This window comes from Engystomops pustulosus, chromosome 9 (assembly GCF_040894005.1).
Source record: "Engystomops pustulosus chromosome 9, aEngPut4.maternal, whole genome shotgun sequence".
In the NCBI taxonomy this organism is placed as follows: Eukaryota; Metazoa; Chordata; class Amphibia; order Anura; family Leptodactylidae; genus Engystomops; species Engystomops pustulosus.
Genome location: NC_092419.1, coordinates 46,479,488 through 46,503,447, shown reverse-complemented (window position 1 = coordinate 46,503,447; position 23,960 = coordinate 46,479,488). Strand labels below are relative to the sequence as shown.

The 23,960-nt window shown below is 43.6% G+C and overlaps 1 protein-coding gene across 1 annotated transcript; it reads right to left on the bottom strand.

The window, feature by feature from the left end:
• Positions 1 to 1,910: 1,910 nt before the first annotated feature.
• On the bottom strand, positions 1,911 to 11,778 carry IRS4 (insulin receptor substrate 4). The gene is made up of 2 exons (XM_072123669.1): positions 8,277 to 11,778; positions 1,911 to 4,147 (listed from the first exon to the last, which is right to left on the bottom strand). The coding sequence occupies exons 1-2, from the start codon at positions 11,491 to 11,493 to the stop codon at positions 4,143 to 4,145; spliced, it is 3,222 nt and encodes a 1,073-aa protein (XP_071979770.1). The 5' UTR covers positions 11,494 to 11,778; the 3' UTR covers positions 1,911 to 4,142.
• Positions 11,779 to 23,960: the final 12,182 nt, after the last annotated feature.

Sequence of the window (23,960 nt, the reverse complement as noted above, 5' to 3'; positions counted from 1 at the left end):
GGGAGGACGGCGCCATATTCCGAGAAAAGATAGGACACGTGAGGCACCGTACTGCTCCATACAGAATTGCGCACCCATTGCTGGCCTATGGGGGACGTATATACATCCCCCAAGGGCCGTGTGAATGAAGCCTTAGACTTTTCCTGATAACTCAACACTGTAATAATTGTTGGCAATTTAATTCACTACCAAAACCAGTTATGATGTGCACAAAAGAGGTAAATAAAGATCACATCCACTGAAATAGTTACACAGTGATACAAGGTGATTATTTTTATCCAGTGCTCAATGGGAAACCTATATGCAGTGTAAACAATCAGTGAGCCGAGTCCAGGCATCTCACCCACTAACCCTATCGTGTACCGATGAGCAGAGGATAAGCCAGAAACCACCCAATCAACAATAGGAAGTCTATGGAAAATAAAACCAAGCCTCCATACCATTCACTACTATACCCCATCAGCCAACCCTTACAGAAACAGTTACGTGTAAGTCTAGCCCTTAACCATGGACAGTACCCTGCCTCCAGAAGTGCACACCCCCTTCTATGGGCATTAGGAGTGAGTATACACTTACTACAGCAGAGAATTAGAGGTACTTAGTGTATCGCTATAACCAGGGATGCACCAGCCATATGGGGAGTTGAGCCCCTTGCCTTAGGCAGCACCGCCTGCAGGAAGATGGGGGGCAGTATCAGGCACAGTCACCTGCTACTTATCAGGACCTACCACTTAATAAGTGTTTCCTCACACCAGATGTCAGCATGGCTGTGATGTACTGCATGGAGAACCCACTTACTAAATTTACCTGATATATTACTACTGGGTAGGGCAGGGGGCGCTGTTGTACAGCTCTCCTCAGCGGAGAATTTAGGTTCACTGCTGGCTATGCCTATTAGAATCAAGTTAAGATGAAAAGATCTCATGACCCGCTGACCCCAGTTACTAAAAAAATAACAATATTTCTGCTAAATTGATGGAAGGGGTATTTATTGCCATGATTACTACTTTATCTTACAAACCTTAGTACGATAGTTGTGAGATATGATACAGGGGCTGTAAAATATCCCAAATAAAAACAAAGAAGTATCAGCTGGAGAGCTTTGGTTTTTCTTTTAAAGGGATGGTACCAAGTAGGAAACATATCTCCTGTCCAGGATTGCTGAGGGTCTGACTGTTGGGATTGCGAGGGGTTTATTCTTGTGATTGGTGGGGTCCACATGAAGGGAGATTCCTTCTCACTAATGGGTGGAGTGTCAGGAATAGCATGGGCCCAGCTGCAGCGTTCAATAGTATGTGTGTGTTGGAAATTACCACCACTTAGCTACCTCCTGCACAAAAAAAAAAAAAAAATCAAAGGAGTCCCTGAAAAAGCTGACACTAACTCCAATTTCTGACATTCCTGTACTTTGAGCAAGTCTCCTGCAGCTCCGTTTAAATCCGACGCTCCATTAACAGGATCCCCGTGCTCAAGATTACTGGGGGTCCCAGTAGTCGGCCCCTCACTGATCAGACGGGGAATCCTTTATCCTGTGGATAGGGGATAACTTGCTAGAATCCCTTTAAGGGTACATTCATACCGCCGTGTGCTGGAGAGGAGGAGGAGGTGACAGCGGCTCGCGGCCCCACACTCGAAAAGATAGAGCATGCTTTATCTTTTTGCGGTGTAAGGTGCAGGAGGGCCGCCATTGCCGTCTAGGGGTACGTATATGTGGCCGCAAATTTGCAGCCACATGTACATCCCCATGAATGGGCGTGTGAATGAGCCCTAACTTTGTTTCAAGACTGGCTAATGTAGAAGATTTACAGTGTGGCATCATTTGGGCACAGAGCAAGCCAAGTAACAGAAGACCTTGCTTATCCCCCCCAACCCAATAAAAGACCCGAGTAAGTGCATGACAAAATGTAATAAACAGTACCAACCATTTTTTATTAATTTGTACAGACAAAATAACTTTCCAATATGAAATTAAATTTACAGGACACACAATTCTCCCATCATTGGTAAATCTTAAACTATACAGCAGCATAAACTGACAGCTGGAAGATATTATCTAGTGATATGCTTTACATTATTCCAGCACAATACTGAATAAATTAGTCTTGTTTGTAAACTAAGAGATTGCATATTTTATGCTGTACCTGTGTAACTGACAGTGAACTAACTAAAGGTTGAGGTCATCCATTATAAGATCTAAACTGGCAGCTGCAAGATCACAAAGAAAAGAAAATCATAACAGATCTATGGCATCAGTCATACAAAACCAGTGTTGTGAGGCATGACCGATCTTCTGATGTGGTGGTCGTTTCAGGACATTAGAGAACCTTTCATTTATTAGAGGTCCATTAAGGACAGAGTATCCCAAATAAATGGGCAAACCTTTCATACACATGTTAGAGGGGTAGTTTCTAAAAGGAATCCTAAAAGTATCTGAAATATAGAAGTGGTCATCAGCAGAGAGGGTACCTTGGAGAGATAGTTATAGACCAGTGCTCAGATTTTACAACTATTCATATCTCACTTCATGAATTACATATGCACATATGCCCCATCTTTTTGGGCGTCTGACCGCTGGTACTACAAGAGATCATGAGAAAGAGTATACTGTTGCTTAATTTGATAAAGGGTCCCAAAATCATGTGTGAATTGCACAGTACTACCCCCCCCCCCCCAATCACTCAGGGGCCCCTGTTCTCGCGATCACTTGTGTTACCAGTGGTCAATCTCATTCCCTATCCAAAGGATGAGAATTAAGTGCAATTTGTAGTAAACCCCCTTAAATTGGCACCACATGACCTGGTCTCACAGTCTGAGCACAGTGTTGGGGATAAAACGGTCCCTGCTTTCCTGCAAAATAGCACCGATCTGTGATCATGATTCCATTTCTCAGGGAAGCAGGGGCTCATTACATAAAGTGCATGGTCCAGGATTCATGGACCGACTATAGTCAAGTGTCTCCGGTCCTGAAGTGATCTTTATGGCCGGAGCCACAATCCTCCCCAAACTCATATTCGGTCCAATGGTGTAAATATAAGATAAAACAGATATAAAGCACTGGTCTCAAAGAGACATCCACCTGGAGTGTTTGTGCTTTAGCAAACGGTTTTCACAGTGATGAGAGGAGGCTCTGAAACTAAAACTTCAGCACAAACCTAAAATGGTCCATTTTTGAGAAGATGTCAATTATAACATAAAGTCATGCAATAATATACTCAGGTCTAAAAGTAACACAGTTTCCATTAGTGTATCGTCTGATCGATCCCTTGTCGTATCTACGGCTTTCGCGCTCATCTTCAAGAAGTAACAAAAATATAAATAACTGAAATTATGAAGAAAATACCATCTTGTCTGCTCGTACCTTGCACATGCCAGAGAATATCTTAAAAAAGTAATACTGTACCTTTTTCTTAACACTAAAATAAAACTAATATTGCCACTTACAAGAAGGACAATAGTGTATAAAGTGAGAAATGCAGAGGTGGAGAAAGGGGGACTTCATGTACCATAGTCCTATGCAGATTTGTTCAACGAAGGAGGCATCTTTCCAGAATATAGATCAAGTAAAATACAGAGACTTTAAGTTTAAAAAAAAAAATTAAAACTTTCAAAATATTTCTTTTTACATATATCATAGTTTCCTTTGTACCAGAAAATTCATCTTGTAGCGATCAATAAACAATCTGACTAACGCCCTTAAGGGCATTTTCTAAGAGTACAAGTTCCAATCCTGCCAATATGTTAAGAGCAGATCTGGGATGTAAAATGGCACCAAAAGTGCAACATGGATGCAAATTCTGAACCATTTTACAAGTCAGAGCCACGTCATGAAAAACATCGCAATATCCCATATGCAAAATCTGTAAAACATGCCATGAGAATTTTTGTTTTTAAATTTCCCCTCAGAAAAATAAAGTTTGTTAAAAAAAAAAAAAAAAAAATGTAAGCTTCCTTTTGCCAACACGTTAAATACAAGCTGTAAATGGCTGTACATTTAATCTGTGTGGGAAAAGCAGGTACGTGTCCATGTGAAATCCAACATGGCTTGACGCGTTCTAGATCTGTCTCCCCTCTTCCGAAGTCACCGTAGCCTGGTTTTACAGCAGAAAGTGACAGTCTTCACGCAGGTTTCCATGGTAATGCACTCAGTCTGTGGAAAATAAAATACACAAAAAAAAAATCAATTAATGCTGAACAATGAGTACAAAATGTAAGGGGAAAAAAAAAAACCAACAACTCAAAGCACTTCCGTGTTCCCTCCCAGCAGCAAGGTTAGACATATAAACACTGCGTCTTACCATTAGCTCTCAGGCACTTACAATAAAGAAACATGAAAACTTGCTGAAAGTCGTCATCAATTACGGTTACATATCAGGTTTATAGCCCAGGTCGAGCTGCATTGATCAGAATGCACAATATTTTACAAGCTTCATTATAAAACAATTAATATGTACATATCCTTACTGGACAAACACTAGTCACCAAGTCTAGGAGCTGAGCCTATAGGTAGCACTGCATGGACGAAGCCTATGCTCCCACTACAATAGCTGCTGTGTAACTACGTCTCCATCTCAGGCCCCTCTACAAGCCAACAAATACACGAGACACCAGGCGTCATTGGCCGTATGCACGAGCCTTTAGTCAAACATTGTCTACATTGTGCTAGGCACTGAACAGCTAGCACATAGTCAAAAACGATGGTCATGCTCAAGTACAGGTAATGTAAAGGGAAAGATCTACGACCAATGCACAGTGTACTCCACTGAAGCGGATAATGCAGAGGCTGTGGTGCTGGCCTAAAAGCCACAGACCTTTAGGAACAGCTGATGTGACACGGGGCGATTCATTAGTCTGCTATACATTCTGCTAGATAAGGGTTTGGAAATGCAGCCATGTAGGTAGTGCAAACCCGTAACAACTCTGAGCCCAAAAAATCGGAGTTTACAACTTTATTTTAAAAGGCAGAATCTGCAAGGGTAAAGGGCACCATGTACTAGAGAAGTGTGTATACCACAAGTTGTCAGCACTGTACAAATGGCCTCTAGGGAACAATAGTGTGTTGGCAGAGGAGCAAGTGGCTCTCTTGCAGATACATACAACCATGGACAATGTACAGGGCAGTGTACAGGCTGCAGGATTAGAGGTGTACATGATGCAGATGCTGCAGAGCTTTACTGCTCTGTATACTTACAACACTAAGCAGACAGGAACTGCCAATGTGTCTATAAACCACAATGGTATCTACTGTAACACAACATGGCAACAAGTTGCCACATGTGTACTGTTCTCGCAGTCTGCATCTGTGTATAGCATAGTGTTACATGTGTAGCAAGTTCCTCGTTTACTACTTGAAATAGTTACTTGTTGGCACATACATAACGATCTTTAAGAAGCTGCAGACTACAATGGAAACCTATCATCAGAGATCTGCCTATTAATAGGACATCTAACACCAGGATGAAGGACTACACCAAGCACACTGACGTGTGCAAATGAACTTAAGGGACTCCAGGCTCAATAGATGTTAAAAGAAGCCGAGCCCCTCAGGCTCATTTGAATAGTTTTTAAAACCTTTTATTTCATAAAAACAAGGGCTTAAGAAGCTAAAAGAAGAGCAGATCCTGCCAGAGGGAACACAACAGTATGTCAGTGTGCTTGGTTTACAGTGCTTAAACCTGGTGGTAGATGTCCTTTAAGATGGGTTCCTATTAACCTACTTAACCCTACTCTATTTTTACCTAACCCTATAAATGCTTTATAAACTAAGCTAAAACTTTATTAGCCTAACATGTACATTTTCTGGAGAGGCTACTGGGTCGTGCTGTAGCATGCTATAAACAAGGGCATTCATGCATTTTTTTTTTGCTCAAATCACATGGTAGAGTTGTAAAAGAAAGAAAAACATCATATTCCTATGGGCTTTGTTTGTGACTGTAAAAGATGGTGGAGCCCAGGTAAAAAGAGTTAGACCACAGCACCTAACAGGTTAACTGCAAAGATCAGTGCCAACACCAACAGTTACCGCTAGGTGTCAGCTGTGTAACACAGCTGACACCCGCCACATATGGAGGGGGCTCTGGCCATGAGCCATGTTAAATAAAGTTTTAAGATTTTTAAACTACAGTGCCCAGACAACATTTTTCAAAACTGAATTGACTTGTCTGCAGTCCAGACGGATTCCTTTCCCCACATTGGTCAGAGGGCACTGGCACCTGCCTGTGAGATGAATACAGAGGAGCAGGAAAGACCCTGGGACCAGAGAGGTGTTGCAGCTTCCTATGCTTATCTTGATTCATTTATTTTTAACTGATCAATAATGGTGAGGGGCAAAGACATTCCAGCTCTGCCAGAATGTGTGGAGTAACCAGTTATTAGAGTCCAGATGTTTTCATACATCATACCTGGGGGCAGCAGCGTGTCAATCACTGACCAGTGTACAGTGCTTTTAGCCAATGTGCACTTTTTTGTAAAGTTTTGACTGCAGATCTAAATCAAGCATGGTTTATATGTGTAATCACCCACCTCCATCATTTCATTACACCCGATCGGCCTTACAGGGCTACAGTACAGACATATCAATGCTGACAGCTGTAGACTATTACATCACAATGTACACTGCTGAGGTAAGTATTGTTGATGTGACATCAGCACTACAGCCCTGTAAACAGCTGGGGAAGAGGAGATGGAACAAAACAATGGCAGTGGAACTGAGCAGCTTTTATTATTCAACTATGCAGGTGCCGCTTATTTTGTTTTTCTAGTTTTACCATGCCCTGACTGTGCACTTTTTTGTACACATGACAGACCACTGTGACATCTAGATTGTATATACACAAGATTTTATAATCAGAAATTATTGGATAAAAATCTGACCTAGTCAGAGGACATAACTGCTGCAGGACTCGGATAAAAGGGAACAGACCTGCTGTACACATCTGTAAACCCGTTATCCCATGGCCCGGACAGATTTTTACCACTAGAGACCTTAAAAAGTGAACCTACCACCAGGAATTTCTTTTTTCAGTTGGTGTCAGGTTATGGGAGCCTATGCTAGTTTAAAAAATGGCTGCATCAGTATTCTGAAGTACTTTATACTCCCTGGCTCCCTACTTTTTGGCTCCCTTCCAGCAGCATATGTTGAGTCCTGGGGAAGGGGCAGCTGCAGCTTGTGTCTCCTCATGTATTCTTCCTCTCCTCCAAACTATCCCCTGTCTGCTCAATGCACATGATAGGGAGTGGGGAGGGAGAAGGGATCTGCATTAGTGTGAATGAGAGGAGTCTGACACAGATACACACAGGCTGCAGATGCCCCCTCCCAGGGGACTCAATACATGCTTCTGGCAGGTAATATGAATTAAAACTTATATAAAAGTACTGAAATGCTTCAGAATGCAGACAAAGGCATTTTTAAAATAGCATAGAAGCAAAAAAGGATAGCACAGGCTATTGGAACCGGTCACCAGCTAAAAATGACATTTATGGTGATAACTGTAAGCAGAGATGTTGTCAGAAGCAGGAGATGTGACAGAGGCATGTACAGATCCTATGTGCAAAAACTAATATCCCATGCATTGGGGGACTGTTATACCCAACCACTAAAAGATGAAGAAAAAACAAGTCACATATTGCAAAGGCTCCAAGGTTTTCATTGAAGAATTAATGGTGATGCACTGACAGGAGAGAGCATGTCTTCAGCAGAACCCACTCATAGAAACACTAGTAGATTCTCATTCACAATTACCAAACATAGTAACATACTGCAAGCGAATAATGAGATTTCAAAAACACATAAAACTGCACTAATACAACGTCCATGGCTGCAGATTTAGGCGGCTAGCAATGGATGTACATATGGAAGCCATCCATGTGCAAAAATCTAAAAACTCTGATCTGTTCATTTTATTTCATGCATTTCGGATATTGCTTTAGAGCTACAATGTTATACAACAAAACTGTTCACCCTTGTGATTTGCCCAGCGACTGGTTACTTCACAGACAGCCTTATATCCTGCTAAAAATAATCTGCCTACACACCAGCTGTACCACATGGCTCGTCGTGCTGTAAGGGGCAAGAAGTGCCACCTCACCAGCAAAAGGAGTTGTGTTTTCTACTGACAACATAAAAAGCACAAGAGAAGTGAAGGTTTACAACCATTCCTGAAATGCTACAAATCTACACAGTGCCCATATACCCGCACACAAAGCCATTCATCCCACAGGTATCTGAAAAGTGAATCACTGCATGTAACAAGGCTCAAACACAGATCATCATTACAAACCTTTTCTGATGGCAGAACACTTCAGACAGTCAGACCTCGTGAAGTCAATGCTGACATAAGCTCCACTTTCCAGATTTCTGCTGCCGCTCTGATGCTGACTGCAGGCTGGGGATGCCGTCTCGCAGACACCGTCATGCATACTTAGAGCGATGTAATTTAAGCCATGCTGGAAACCTGTAGAGCAGTGCCGGGACATTTTATTCTCTTGATCACAAGTGCCTTCATCAGGCTTCAGCCAAACATTGTCAAAAGAGGCAGAACTGTGTCTCTTGCCACTTTCAGTAAAGCAAGAGGAAGTAGTAGTCACTGTGCTGGCAGAAGAGAAGGTCTCTGAGCTGTGCCTCCGCCGTCCTTGGGCATCTGCACGAATAACCTTAGGACCTACTACAGGCTCGGACACAGGGTGAAGAACCGAAGGAAAACCACTGTTATAAGAGTTCATATCACCAATGCATAAGCGATCCACTATGGAAGAAGGGCTGCCCAGCTGGGTGCCATTCTCTGCTTCACTAGGGAAGGGCCTTGGAGGAGTCATTGCCATATTAAAAGTCATTGTGGTATAGTCATCGTTACGGTTTGCAGTACTGACACAGGCGGTACCACACGGGAGCTTGGCATACTCTGCACTGGGCTGACCTCTGGGAATGCCAGGGCATGGATAAGAAGAAATGTCTGATAAACAGTTAGAGAGCTCGGCTGTGGCTTTAGGGGACTGTACATCAATATCTACACTCATGTAATCAGATAATGGGGATTGTCTATGGTCACAGCTTGAACCCAGTGAAGATGGAGAACCTTCTGCAGACAAGGAATAGGGGGTACTACTTGCTTTATCACTGAAGTCAATATTGATGTATTCACCAGGACTAGTGGGTTCAGTGGAATTTGAGTGATCAAACATTCTCGGTATTGTATTGCTCCCTCTCATCGACAGTGTAAGTTTGGTTGGCCTGGTTGCCCTCACTTCCTGATCCAGTACACTGGTGGAAGATTTTAAGTCCGTCTTTGATTCTCCATTTGCATCACCATTGGATGTATTTTCCAAAGCCAAGTGTAGTAACTTTCCAGGAGAGGACATGGGGACGTATTCATTGTGATCACTGCAGGGCTTAGATGAACTCTTAAAGCTTCTAGGTAGAGAAAAATAGGAGCTGAATCCCCGGGAATTACTCAAGTTAGAGTCATTTGTTTGTTTAACAGCTGAGGAGTTCCTACAAGACATGTCCATATACTCCCCATTGGCGACTTTCTCCTGGTTACCTTTAGAAATGCTTCCCGATAACAAATTTCTAACAGGTGAACTGGCTAATGGAAACATCATCATGTACCCTTTAGAGTCCACATGAGAAGGACACATAGGAACTATTTGTTTTGGTGCAGAAACACTTTTAGGGGCCATTGGCAAATAGTCACTGTCATAAGAAACAGAAGGCATCATTGGCATATAGCCGTCGTCCTTGGCTTTACTCCCACTTTGGTTACAAACTGGGCCGTGAAGACCATTACTGTAATCCCCGGGATGATTGCCGTCTTTCAACTTTGGCGATTCTGAGTAGGCAAACTGCTTGTTCATGTCCTCCAAGTCCTCATCTAAGGAAGCAGCCGCCTGTGATTTGTGGTGGTGTAAGGCGGCATTGTTGGGTTTTGTAAAAGAGTAGGTTCTCTTTCTGAAACATTTATCAGCCTCCATGTAATCATCTTTACCATTAGATTGGTTTCTTGAACTCATGGACATGTAGTCACTCAGGGTGTTTTCTTCCTGGATCGGTGGGGTGTTACCCAGGGAGTCTGGAGTATTACTCCTCACCCGAAAGTACCTGAGGTCACCTGGGCTGGAGCCATATTCATCAGAGGAGATAAAGCCTCCATCACTCGGAGATCCACACACTGAAGAACTTGAAGGTCTGGTCAAGGTCTCAGAGGCAGAGCCGTGGCCACTACTGGAGCACATGCTGATGGGGCTGGTGGCTGATGGGAAGTGGGACACTGGTAAAGAGGCTGATCTGGAGTGGTACCCAGAGTTAAAAGGGGCTCGCACATACCTGCCAGTGCCCTCCTGCTTGCCCAGGTTTATCCTTGCAGTGTTTAGATGAATGAGGCTTCCAGTGACAGATCTGAAGGGCCTGGTCATGGTGCCTTCCCCCTCACTGGAGGTCCTGAACCTGTAAGCGTTGCTCTTGGTAGTAGGAGGGGTGCCGGCCACACTCTCTGTCCTGGACCTCCGCTGCAGGCCGGTCTGGCTGGGGGGTAGGTTGCCCAGGTACCTCCTGGTGGTGATGAAGGAGATGGGGTTGGTGCCGGAGGACTGGCTCTTGCTGCGAGGTCTGAACTCGGAGTAAGCCTTCAGCGCCTTCATGGTGTCCAGGAAGGTCTCGTGCATGCTCTGCGCCACCACGCAGTCGTCCACCTGCATCCACAGCTCCCCGGCGCCCGTGGACGACGATCGGCCGACCTCTATGAAGAAGTAGTTCTCGGAGTGCCCGCAGCGGCGGATGTTCATGAGCAGCAGGTGGACGCACGCCACGTCCGAGCTGAGCTTCACCAGGTGCACGGCCTTGCTGGACAGGCACAGGCGATACACGCCCGACAGGTTCTTGCTCTGGCCCAGTCCCCGGGGCTTGACGTTCACCTGCCAGACCTCCTTGTAGTCGGGCTCCAGCTCGTCGTCGGTGTCCAGGCACGACCTCTTGTTGTCGCAGATGAGCTGGCTGAGGGCCTGGTACCACGAGTCCTGCTCCGGCTCGCTCTCGGCCACCATGGCGAAGTACTCGTCCTTGGTGTAGAGCGCCAGCAGGTGCTTGTGCTTGGCGTCCGCCCGGCGGCTCACGGTGAAGCATTGCGAGAGGAAGATGACCCTCTTGGGCGGGCAGCCGCTCCCGCCGCCCCCCGGCCGCTGCCCGCTCCGGAATTTCTTCTCGTTGTCGTAGTACTCGAGGCGGGCGGGACCCAGGTGGCTGTGGCTCCGCAGCACGAAGTAGCGCTTGTGGCCGTGCTTCTGCTTCCTCAGGTATCCGCGCTTCCGTACGTCCTCGTCCCCGGGCGCTGCAGACAGGCACTGGCCGCTCACACTCTCCTCCTGCACCTGGGACAGCGCCGGGCAGCCGGACAGCCGCCGGTACGAGCTCTCCTCCTGCTGCGGGGGGGACGCCGGTAACATCTTCATGGCCGCCCGGCTGCTGCTGCCTCTGTCCTCCTCGCAGTGGAGGACACCCGCCATGGAAGGAGTGGGCTCAGCCGGCGAATGAATTAACCGGTGCGTCCTAGACTAGACAGCAGGCATGGCGCCCGGCAGGCACACAGCACGCTGACTCTCTCCGTGTATCCCCGGTCTGGACGGGGCAGAGCGGCTCTCCTCGCCGTACAACATCCAACACAGACAGACTAGAGCGGGGGAGGGAGGGAGAGCGGCACGGCGAAAACAACACGTGACCCCGCCCGCCTGCGTCACGCAGACATTAGCCGCCTACCACGGGGGCCCGGTCACTATCTATCAATGACAGAGGGGACAGCCAATCATAGAGCGACCTTGCGCAAACATTCCCGCAGAATGGGCGGGAAAACTGCCCCGCTCGTAGCTCCCCTCCCCCTTTTTACTCACGCTTTAGCATGTAAACAGCGACCTGATTGGCGGCCACGGGGGAGGAACGCGGGATCCTGCTAATAGGCGTACAGTAGTAAAGGGCGTGTTCAGGGGGCGGGGACTCAACAATCTGCGATTCGTTGAGGACTAGAGCAGTTTTGGTTTGGCAATCTGTGATTGGTTGAGCAGGGTGTCTCCCGGTCCGTCCTATCGGGGGTGGGCGGGACTTATCGCCTGGTTGTGACGAGAAGTAAACAACAGTCTAGGGAGCGACGGCTGCGGGAGGGAGATGCGGCTGCGATGGGGGAACGAAACGTCATATCAAATCTGCCAAATAAATGGATGCGGCGCGGCGGTGTGCGCCGCCCTCACTGCGCACGATCCGTCACCCGGCGTGTCCGCTGCGGCAGGCGGTGACCCATTCTGCGGCAGTGTCTCTCCGGCTGTCCCCAGTATCTGCATGGCGGGGGGTGAGCACGAGTAACGGCACATGGCGAAGAGCGGGGCTCAGTCCCCACCATCATACCGGAGCCCGGGCGTGCGGGCACATGTGTCAGTACACGACTAGGGTGCGGTCACCGCCAGGTGTAGCCTCATACATACACGCAAGGGTTAATGAAGATGGCAGATGTCACTGTCATGGGGGCAATTCACATGGAGGGAAACGGTGCATACTGATGGCTGCGTTTCATCATTGAAATATGAACAGTATAGTCCAGGTTAAGTGTTCATCACATGGAGGGCGAGGACCCCACCAATCACAAGTATGGGGGTCCCCATACCCATAAATACCTTCCTATAGAAGTGTATACAGGGGCAGTGCACATGTTGGTTAGGAGATCCCAGGGAATCCTTCTCTCATTCCCTATCCGGGATAACTCATCTTTCCACATGAACGATCCGCCAGACTGTTCAGGAAGGAAGTCACTAATACAGGATGACCGCTTCACAACTAATATTTAGAGTGATGGAGAGTCCATTGTTACTGCCGCTCCGGTCTCTACAATGATTTAGGAAAACCAGCTGAGAAAACCGATGTCAGAGGACGTCTTACTAAGACATCATTTATTCTAACTATACACCGCATTTGAGGCAACAAAGTTATAAAAATGATACTTAACCTGGGGCCCTCTGGATATGTTCCCGGGGCGCCCTGTATTTTAAAATATTCACTTCCCCAGTTGCACTAGCAGAGCCAACCGTTACCTATAAACAGCTGCGCCCAGAGCTTTTGCCTGTGCCCATTTGAGCTATGATGCAATTCTATGCCAAAAACTGCCCCTCCAGTGCTGATTTATCCAGAGCCTTCTAATACATCAGGCGTGAGGGATCATGTGATAAATGTGCCCCAAAGTCACCATCTGCTTTGTGACATTTTGACATAATCAATGGTCAGCCATGTAATGCACTTGTACAGACCTTATAATTCCTGTGAGCCTTACAGGAGGATACTGAGCCTGATAACAGAATTATAAAACAACCCTTTTTAGGCAATTTTACTACTTCCTCAACTGTTTTAGTAATAAACTGAAGACATAAACCTCCACTATTTAGTCTCCAATGTTTATATGAATAAATATGGGGAGCGCCCCATCAGTTCTGCCGCCTTACTCTTTTATGTATGACAACAGTCATCGCTTCATTGTGTACATTACATTGTGTATCATTATGTGATTAAGGTATTGCTTTGATGTGAATGTGTATGTTGTAGATGTGGAATAGATTGTGTAGACAGTGATCTCTGGCAATTGAGAGAAAATCACCACATCAAAAAGGCATCTACAAGAAGAGCTGTCACCATCCTTTAGCACACATATGTATTCTGAACAAAACAAGTGATTTTCCTTAAATCTTGTGTATGTCATTCCTATGTTTTTCCTACTAAGAATATATGACTACATTGACTAATAGCAGTTACTATTTGAGGTTGTTGGTATCTCTACAGTTCTACATTGGTTGGTTGCACAATTTTAGAAAACAATTTTAATTGAAAGTTCTTTATTGGCCTGCGGATCATGTCTATGGGGAACATTGCCCATTGCATGTTACATATTCTGCTTCTGACACGTACAGAAATTTAAAAACTATTGAACTCGTCACCCATTTTGTAAGTAAATATATTTCTAAAGGTGCTATTGACATGAAATTCTCATGCCACACTTTCAAAGAAATCTAACCATAGATGTCCATAAATCAAAGGGGTTTTCCCACGAACCAAGGTAGGCCCTATCCACACGAATTTCCATCAGCTCCATTGAGATGTATGGAGCAGAACGGTCATGTGCAGCCATCTGCTCCATTACTCTCCAGGAGCAGAAAGGGGTCCGACTGAAGTAACTGGGACCCTATCGGACCCCTTCTCTTGATCTGTGGGTGTCTCAACTCTGACCAATCAGCAAGTTAGGATAGGACCTAACTTGGTTTGTGGGAAAACCCCTTTAAGTTATGTGTTATATAGAGAAATCACATAGATGAGAAGTATTAAATGCATGAAGAAAGAGGCAGCAAAAAGCCATGGAAAGTCGTGATACCGGCAGTAATGAGAAAGCAATCAAACCACAGAAATAATATCTGCTGGTTCAACTAGAAATAGATGCCTCATTACCATGGTGCCCTATAAGAAACATCTCATGATAGGTTAACCAGTGATCTAAATACTTCATAAACTTAGTGTTGCAAAATATACTGATGACATTGGTTACAGGAGAATTTCTAAACTACTGAAGGTACCAGGGAGCGCTGTTGAGGCCTTAATCAGAAAGTAGAAAAACCATAATTTTACAATAAGCTGGAAATGGGCAGGTGCTACCTGCACGATTTTCTGACAGAAGGGGTAGCTGTCAGAAGAGTTGTCCAAGAGCCAAGGACCACCTGTAGAAAACTAAAGAAAGATCTGGAATCAGCAGGTACAACTGTTTCAAAGAAAAGACTAATGCACTCAACCTTCATGGTTTGTATGCACAACACGCAAGACGCCATTGCTAACCTAAAACCATGTTCAGACATATTTAAAGTTTGCTCAACAACATTTAGACAAGCCTGTCAGAATATGGTCTGGTCAGATGAGATCAAAATTGAACTCTTTGGATGCCGTAATACACAGCATGTTTAGAGGCAAAAATGCACTGCTTATCACCCCAAAAACACCACCACCAACTGTGAAATTTGGAGATGGAAACATCCTGGTATGGAGCTGCTTTTCAGCATACAGCACTGGAAAACTTCATAGCGTTGAAGGAAGGATGGGTAGACATATTCAGAGACATTCTTATTCATTCTACCATCCGCCAAGATAATGAAGATGAATAGAAGTTGGACATTTCTGACAATTTCAGGACAGAATTTCAAACACGCAGGCAAGGAACATCTTAAGTGGATTTATAGAAAGAAAATAAAGTCGCTAGAATGAGAAAGCCAATCACCTGACGTGAATCCAACAGCAAAAATCTATGGAAGAAGTCATAGATTGAGCCTATAGAACCTTCAGCATATACTGACTGTTTATGTGAAATGATATGGACAAATTTGCATCAGAGAAATGCATGTGACTAGTATCTCCATACAGGAAGCATCATATTCGTCTGATCTTCTAACTGTAGTAGCATTATGAATGTACCAAACCACAGCCCATCAATTACTATCATTACCATTACAACATGACTATCTAAAATTCCCAGTGTTGTATACTTGTTTAGCATCACAACAGCAAAGCCAGGGAATAAGCTAACCGCTTAAAGGGAACCTTTTATTAGGAACTGGCCTATTAACCCCTATGTGCATGAGGATGTTATAGTACTTCCCGCATCGGGACGTTCTATTACGTCTAACTTCTGGCACCGGCTCACAAATGGAGCCAGTACCAGAAGCAGCGGCTGTCTGAGAAAAATATAATTTTTAATTAATACCCTTTAAAAAATGCACTAAAAAGTGATTTTAAAAATGTTACACACTCCAAAATAAGCCCAGTAAAAAGAACAACGCTTCTTGCTAAAAATAAAACAGATCTGTCAGCTGAAAAAATAAAAAAGTTATGCATATGAAAAGACAGTGATGCTAAAATTAACAACATTTTCGCCAAATTACTTTTTATTCAGTAAAATTGGGGAAACAATTTTAAAATCTATATAAATGAGGTATTTTTGTAATCATGGCGACCCATAGAATAAAAAATAATCTCACTTCAAAGTAGATTTTCTGGATGATGCCACCACAATGGGTCATGAAAGAAACATGATCTGTAAGTTGTTCAGCTGCTTGACAGCATACTGATAGTGGATTATTAGTTCAATTTCCGATGACAGGTTCCCTTTAACAGAAGAGTATAACCACTGCTGAAATATATACAGAATCATTGTATTTTCTATTTAAAAATGTTTACTCCAAACTGAATTGTTTAGAATGAATTGTTCCATTCATTCTAGAAATGTAGAAATACTTTGACAAGTGGGTGTTACCAGCTGTGACCATGCATACTCTGACCCTGGTCAATCAGTGATAGTACCAGTACAAGCACTTCTTTTGTTCATACTGTATTATGATTTCTGGCGCAGATACTCGACCCCAGCAGGTGATGCTATATCAGAACAAGATACACAGTTGATACCAAAAGAATTCAGAGCCATTTAGATTTTTAACTTTCAATGCACCCAATTGAATAATTGTAATTTATTTGCTAATGTACACCACATCTTGACAGAAAAAAAATGAAATGTAGATAATTTTGCTAATTAAACAAGAAAAATTGAAATATCACACGGTTATACCATATATTATCAAGTATAAGTCGACCCAAGTATAAGCCAAGGCACCTAATTTTGCCACAAATAACTGGGAAAATGTATTGACTCGAGTATAAGCCTAGGGTGGGAAATGCTTTGGTCACAGCCTCCCCAGTAATGAAATGCCCCATGCAGCCAGCCCCCTCCCAGTTATTAAATGCCCCATGCAGCCAGCCACCCTACTGATAAAATGCCCCATGCAGCTAGCCCCCAGTTACAAAACACCTCATACAGCCAGCCCTTTCACTGATGATGAAATGCCCCACGCAGCCAGCCCCCCTCCCAGTTATGAAAAGTCCCATGCACCCAGCCCCCCTCCCAGTTATGAAAAGTCCCATGCACCCAGCCCCCCTCCCAGTTATGAAAAGTCCCATGCACCCAGCCCACCCCTTGTTATGAAGTGCCCCAATCAGCCAGCCCACCCCTTGTTATGAAGTGCCCCATGCAGCCAGCACCTCTCCCAGTTATGAAATGCCCCATGCAGCCAGCCCCCATGTAATGAAATACCCCATGCAGCAAGCTCCCCTTGATGATTAAATGTCCCATGCAGTTAGCCACCCCAGTTATCAAATGCCCCCATACACCCCCCATTATGATATGCCCCATGCAGCCAGCCCCCCCAATAATTAAATGCCCCATGCTGCCAGTCACAGCCACCCCAGTTATCAAATGCCCCATACAGCCAAACAAACCCCCCACCGCCCCATCTTCTGATGAAATGCCCCCTGCAGCCCTTTGTCTGCAGGGGGCAGCCCGTCCCCGTGGCTCCTCTTCTTTCTTCTCTCTGCTGTAACAGCGATCAGAGACGCATCCATCAGAGATAACACTGCCGCATCATAGTGTTTGCTGGCGGGGCAAAGCGCATGGACGCGTCTCTGCTGGCTGTTATAGCAGAGAGAAGAAAGAAGAGGAGCTTGGGAGCATCTAGGAGCTGCGCTGAGCATGGGGGACCGCAGGAAGGTAAGTATGTAAGTTTATTTTTTTATAGACTTGTGTATAAGCCGGGGGTATGTTTTTAAGCACATATTTTAGATGTCCACAGTTGCAATGATCCAGGAAGATGTAATAACACTTGGTGCATATTTCTCTGATAAAGAGTACACATTGATTCCCTGAACTACAATGGATTGCTGCTGCTTCTTCCTTTATCAGAAATAATAGGCACACTCAGTTGTCAATTTTATTTTTTTTTTTGTATCATTCTTTAGTCAATTTTATTTTTACATCTCCAGGAAGAATTACAGAGGATCAACAAAACACAAAGTTCTAAGAATAGATTCTAAGTATTCAGTCAAACACTTAGGTCTATTTTGAGTCTTAGATTTTCATGCCTACATGTTGTAATTGCTTTGCAATGTCGCTATTAGATGAATTTTTTGTGTTTGTTACAACCAGCTTATAATAGTGAGATGTACTAACAGTCAGAACATTTCTGACAACCAGCAGCAGCAGGGATTCCTTTGTTTAAATAAGGTCCTTCAAAACATTTGAGAAAATGTTGCCCAATTACTTTGCTTCCTGCAATTTCTCAGGCATTCAGCAAGGATTTTAAAAACAAGTTATGAAACATCTGCAAATCTGAATTAAAGATAACAAGCAGCAGGATTTATAAGCAGAAGAACAGCTAAGGCAAGGGTCAGCAGGGACAGTAAAGTGACGTTTCATGAGGATAACATGACTGTTTTCCTGTTTTTCTTAGATTTGCCTCACTTGTTGTCTCTTGTTTTTCTTCTGAAACAGTTCTAGAACATCCAGGCCAATTTCTAAACTGTGTGCTGCTCAGTAATGCATTTTCCCTCAGAATTAGTTATTTTTTCATGCAGAAGGCTTTCTGCATCAGTGTGTCTAGGGGGTTACATAATCAATGATAGTATTCTCAATAATACGACAATTATCAAGCATCGTTAACTAAAACACAGCTATTTTGTCCCTCAAAAATGGACTTGTACTTTGAAAAATGTATAACGAAATTGAAAACTGGCTTTCACTGATGGTTGGTATGTTTCTCCAAGTCTTATTTGGAGCTTGCTGGTGTTTATCTTGACTTCTATATTTTAGATTCTCCTCTACTAGAGACTACGCTTCGATGTTTTCGGTCTTTGTCTTTGCGTTTCACTTTGGCACAGAAAGGGAACATCGACCAGTTGTCACTTACCACTAATAGTAGACTGGGCAATTAGGTAGGGACAGCTTGCCCTTTCAGTTCATCCTAGCTGTTCCCTTACTGTATTATGCTGATACAATTCAGTTAATACTACCAGTGTAAGGCTACATTCACACGGTCGTATAAAAACGGCCGTATACGTACCGTTTTTTTACGGGTTACATACGGCCACATTCATTTCAATGGACAATACGTCCAACCATTTATATTGCCGTTTTTGACACTGGAGTGTACGGACCGTATACTGGCCGTATAAAAATATAGAGCATGTCATATTTTCTCCCGTATTTCAGTTCTGTATGCCCTAAAAGTCTATGGGCATGTATAAAATACGGGTTAAATACGTGCTGCATACGGATGAAAAACGTCACGTATTTATACAGAAATACAGCCTGTAGATACAGGACTGGAGAAATACATGTCCGTGTGAATGCAGCCTAAGACATACACTGGAGATCAAAATTAGAGAACAATGTATTTTCAGAAATTATATAATCTACATTGAACAACATATGAAAGATTTTTTTTACAAAATAACCAAAGTATAATATCTTAAATCTTTATTTTGCAAAAAAAAAAAATAATTATAGCAATTACTGTAGCAAAGAGAAAGATTATACCAACATTTTCTGATGGTTACATCAATCACCAATCAGTAGGAAGTGTTCAGGACTTTGCTTTGAATGGCTTCATCACATCTGCAGCCACAGGACATCACTAGTCTCTCAGACTCTGGTTTGATTCTGTTCCACTTTTTTTCCAGTCTCCTCCATAGTTCTGGGCCTGTTGTGGGTTTCTTGACCATAACTCTGTCACCAAGGATTTTCCAAAGGTTTTATATTGGGTTAAGGTCAGGACTCTGAGCTGATAATTTCATCATCTTAATGTTTTCTGTTTTAGGGAACTGTTGTACACGTTTTTCTGTGTGGTAGGAGACATTGTCCTGCATGCAAAATTGCTGGTTGATTGAGTGATCAGGGAATGAACCTTATGTTGTTGATGAAGGTTCTGCTACACACTTGCATTTACTCAGCCATATAGCTGTGTGGGAGATCCAACTCCTGCTGCAGAAAACATCCTCCAAACCATGACACTTCATCCACCTCCTTTCACTGACTTTTTTACACATCTTGGGTTCAGTCTTTCCCCAGTTTGTTGACGAACACAATGTTTCCCATAAAACCCAAATAAATTAAAGTTGCTTCCATCACTAAAATAAATTGTGGACCACTTATTCTCTGTCCACACACCATGTTCCTCAGCAAAGGTGAGTTTAGCCTTATGATTCTTTCTGCTAATGAGAGGTTTGGTCACTGTAGAGTGGGCTTTAAAAAAATGCTCTTAAGCATCAAGACTGTATGACAAGACAGATCCTTATCTTTTTCAGTGTTGAACTAGCCAGCATTTCCAGTTGCAGGGTTTAAACAATTACCCATGTAGATTTTCTGCGACCAGCCTTCTTGGGCGACTTCAATAAGTTTCATAGATGCAGTAACCTAGAAATTACAGACTTTCAGTGACGAAAAGGGTCACCCCTTTGGCCTTCTTCTGGACTACCTGCTGCCGGAGGGTTTCAGTCACTTTGGAATGGCACAACATTTTTGTCAGTGCAAACTGGAAAGTTAGGCACCAGTTAAATGGGGTTTGTCACTAGGTGCAAGCTTAACACTAATAACTTGCAGATATCTGATAGTGTCCTCTAATTTTGATCAGTGTTCTTTTTCAATTATCTCATTTACATTTTTACTCTATGCTTTAGAATATTTCAAAATTTATAAATAAGCTTAAAATAGTGATATTTTACACGTTAACTTGTATTGACACAGAACTACGAATTTGACATTTAGGACATTGTGTGGTGTTCTCGAATTTTGATCTCCATTTTACCTCTTTGAGAAGAAGAATGTTAACAGCCAGCTGAATTTAGTTACCGTATTTTCTGGACTATAAGGTGCACTTAAAAGCCTTGGAATTCCTTGGAAATCCAAAGTGCGCCTTATAGTCCGGTGCGCCCTATATGAGGGCAGCGGACCCTACTTACATAGGTCCCCGCTACCGGAGACAGCAGATCTCCAGCGGGAACTGCAGACCACGTGGCACGAACAACTTCTGCCGCGTGGTCTGCAGTTCCCGCTGGAGATCTGCTGTCTCCGGTAGCGGGGACCTATGTAAGTATTCCATTCTCTCACCTTCCCCGCGTTCCGCGTCTCTTCTCGGCGTCGCGTCCCGTCGGGTCTTCGCTCCGCCCCCGGACCTCCGCCACGCCCCCGACCCTGCGCCTTATAGTCCGATGCACCTTATATATGGAATTATTACATATATAAGGCGCATCGGACTGTTGCGCCTTATATTCCGGTGCGCCTAATGGCCCGGAAAATACGGTATCTACTAAAACGGAGTCTTTTTTTACACCTTGTTATGCTGCTGTCAGACTCCCTTAGATTTTTTGGAGCTTGGAAGTGGTTTCTGTCACATAACCCTTGCATGCCAAGAATACTTGACTTACTGGTCTTGCAGAATCCAGTAGATTAACACCACAATCACTAACCTGTGCACAATCACGTACTGTGATCTTTTTTCTCTTGGTTTTTATGTGGCTATGTATCAAAATAATATCTGCTAAATCCATTCTTGGGCCCATTCAGCCCATTAGGGAAAAAATTTTGGAGACACCTATGTTAATTTATATGGAAACACATTAGAATTAGTAACTATTTAATGAGCAGCTCCTAGATAATTGAAGAAATTAAATTTTTTTGGTTATTTATTAATTTTCTTGATGTTAATTGCTTTCTGTGACCAACAACAGCTACCCTGCAAATACAGTTAGTGATTAAAGGTTTGTCTGGTTATGTATATTAGATAGTGGTGCGAACATTAAATATCATGAACGCTGGTGCTGGCAGGGACAAGAGTACACGATGTTTGTGTCCAGCAGAAAATGTGCACCACTTTCTAGGAAAGGGTTTGTCTATGATGGGGAAGCAGTGGGCACTTGTCCGTAGGCAAATCGTGCCCCTCCACATCATTCTGTCAGACTGATTTGCATATTCTTTAAAAACCTATGCTCTCTTTAGCATTCTAGAAAACCACAGAAGCGGTAGCACTGGTTTTTACTTGCAGCTGGTCTCCTGTTGACGTGCTACTAAGTTACTTGCCCCATCTTGTCATTAGGCTTTTTGGAAGACATGCTTGATGTTAAGGGGGCTGCCGTAGCAGGTAGCTAAAGAGGCATTGGGGCTCATTTCCTAAGGGCGCCCCGGACTGCACTTTTGTCGGGCATTCCGACAATTTCCCTATTGCGCCACTGGGACAGGGATTTAAAAGGGCATTGTGGCACACACGCAATTGCGCCATCTTTTATGCGTCACAAATGAGGGGGCGGGCCGTCGGACGATCCGACAGATTCAACCTAACCGCAGGATTTAACTAAAAAATTGTGTCGCAAGCCATGCAGTTACATACATCAAGAAGAAGAAGGTGAACTCTGACGGACCTGAGCAGGGAAGTGACACATGCAGGACTCGTCGGACAGTCCGGAAAGGGGATCGCGCAGTACCTGGTAAGTAAATGTGCCGCATTGTTTTCCTTATCAAATTCTGAAAATTCTGAAGGCATTCACTGGCCTTATTAGTCGGGTACTGTAATTCAGGCTAGTGATTAGCTGCAGCAGTCACATGTATGACCATACATTATGGGCGGCTGCAGATGAAAGTATTCATCCTGTGGTAACAGACCTGTATGCTGGTCCAATCGCACTGACTGATCACATTGCACAGGAAGGTTCTTGCTGGCAGACAGTGAGCCGTTGCATCATATTTATGAATGGTTTGTTCAATTTGTTGGATTGGACCAACATACGGTTCATTTCCATGTTCGTCTGCAGTCGGCCTGCTACAGCAGGGGAGTGGACAGGAGACCATCTGGACTGTAGTTCTGGTGCGGAAAAGGGATTTCCTCATGAGTCTTACATATTTTCATATATTTTCTTATATGCCATATGCTCTGCTTTTGTTGCTTGACCTGTAATCTAGAGGAAAATTGGCGCATCCTTCTATCTACACCAAAAATGACTTGTTTCTCAATGTTTTCTGCAACCTGCTTGTTTGCTGGCATAGACCATATTCCCCAGCAGGATGGATAGGGCACACACTAATCCGTTCACCAACCCATTATTACATGATACAGAGAAATACACTATAAACAAATGCTTGCAGCCACTTAGCTCTTCATTATTATTATTTAACATTATTTGACTGGAGGGTACGTTTGTTTATAGTCAGCAATGATAAAACTACAAAACATATACAGCAGTCAGCGACCGCAGTACAATATCTATTTCTCTAGCATCTCATCCCCATAGCAACAAAGTGGGGAAATCAACAGCAGTTTTTTATTCTCTGCTAATTCTGCACAATATAATAACAGCTGTGACATTTTAGAAAGAATTCACCATGGAGGTTTCTGCAAGTTTTACATCCATTTATTTTCTCCATAACTGTACATAGCGTGCTCATTAATACTAGTTCAATACAGTCTTGTGCCATGAAGGATATTTTACTGAGCTAATTGGATGTAATAATTTTGGACCTGGCCTATATCACCTGGCAGAAAATGGTCTTTTTTGGAACAACTAATCACATTTTACAATTACAAGTTATGTAGCACCTTGCGTTTTTCAATAACAAGTTACAATCACCGAAGGTTAATAAGAAGCTATTCCTAATAAATCTGAAGCACACATTTAATAAAAAAAAAAGAAATCAACATACTTTGAGAATGCAATGTTTAAACTATTCCCCTAAGCCTGCATGCGCTAAGGGCTATTTTATGTTAAAGGGGTCTTCCCATTTCAGCAAATGAATGTTATTGTTTGTATTATAAAAAGTTATATTTACCAATATGCTTTCTGTATCAATTCCTCATGGATTTCCAGATCTCTGCTTGCTGTCAGTTTCTATGTTTACTTCCAGTGGACAGAAATCTGCCCATGGTCACACAGGTGCACGGCTCGTTAGTATCACAGACAGTAATCAGAGCTATGTGATATAACGAGCCGTGCACCTGTGTGACCATGGACAGATTTCTCTCCACTGGAAGTAAACAATGAAGATTTCTAGAGAATGACAGCAAGCAGAAATCTAGAAAACCGTGAGGAATTG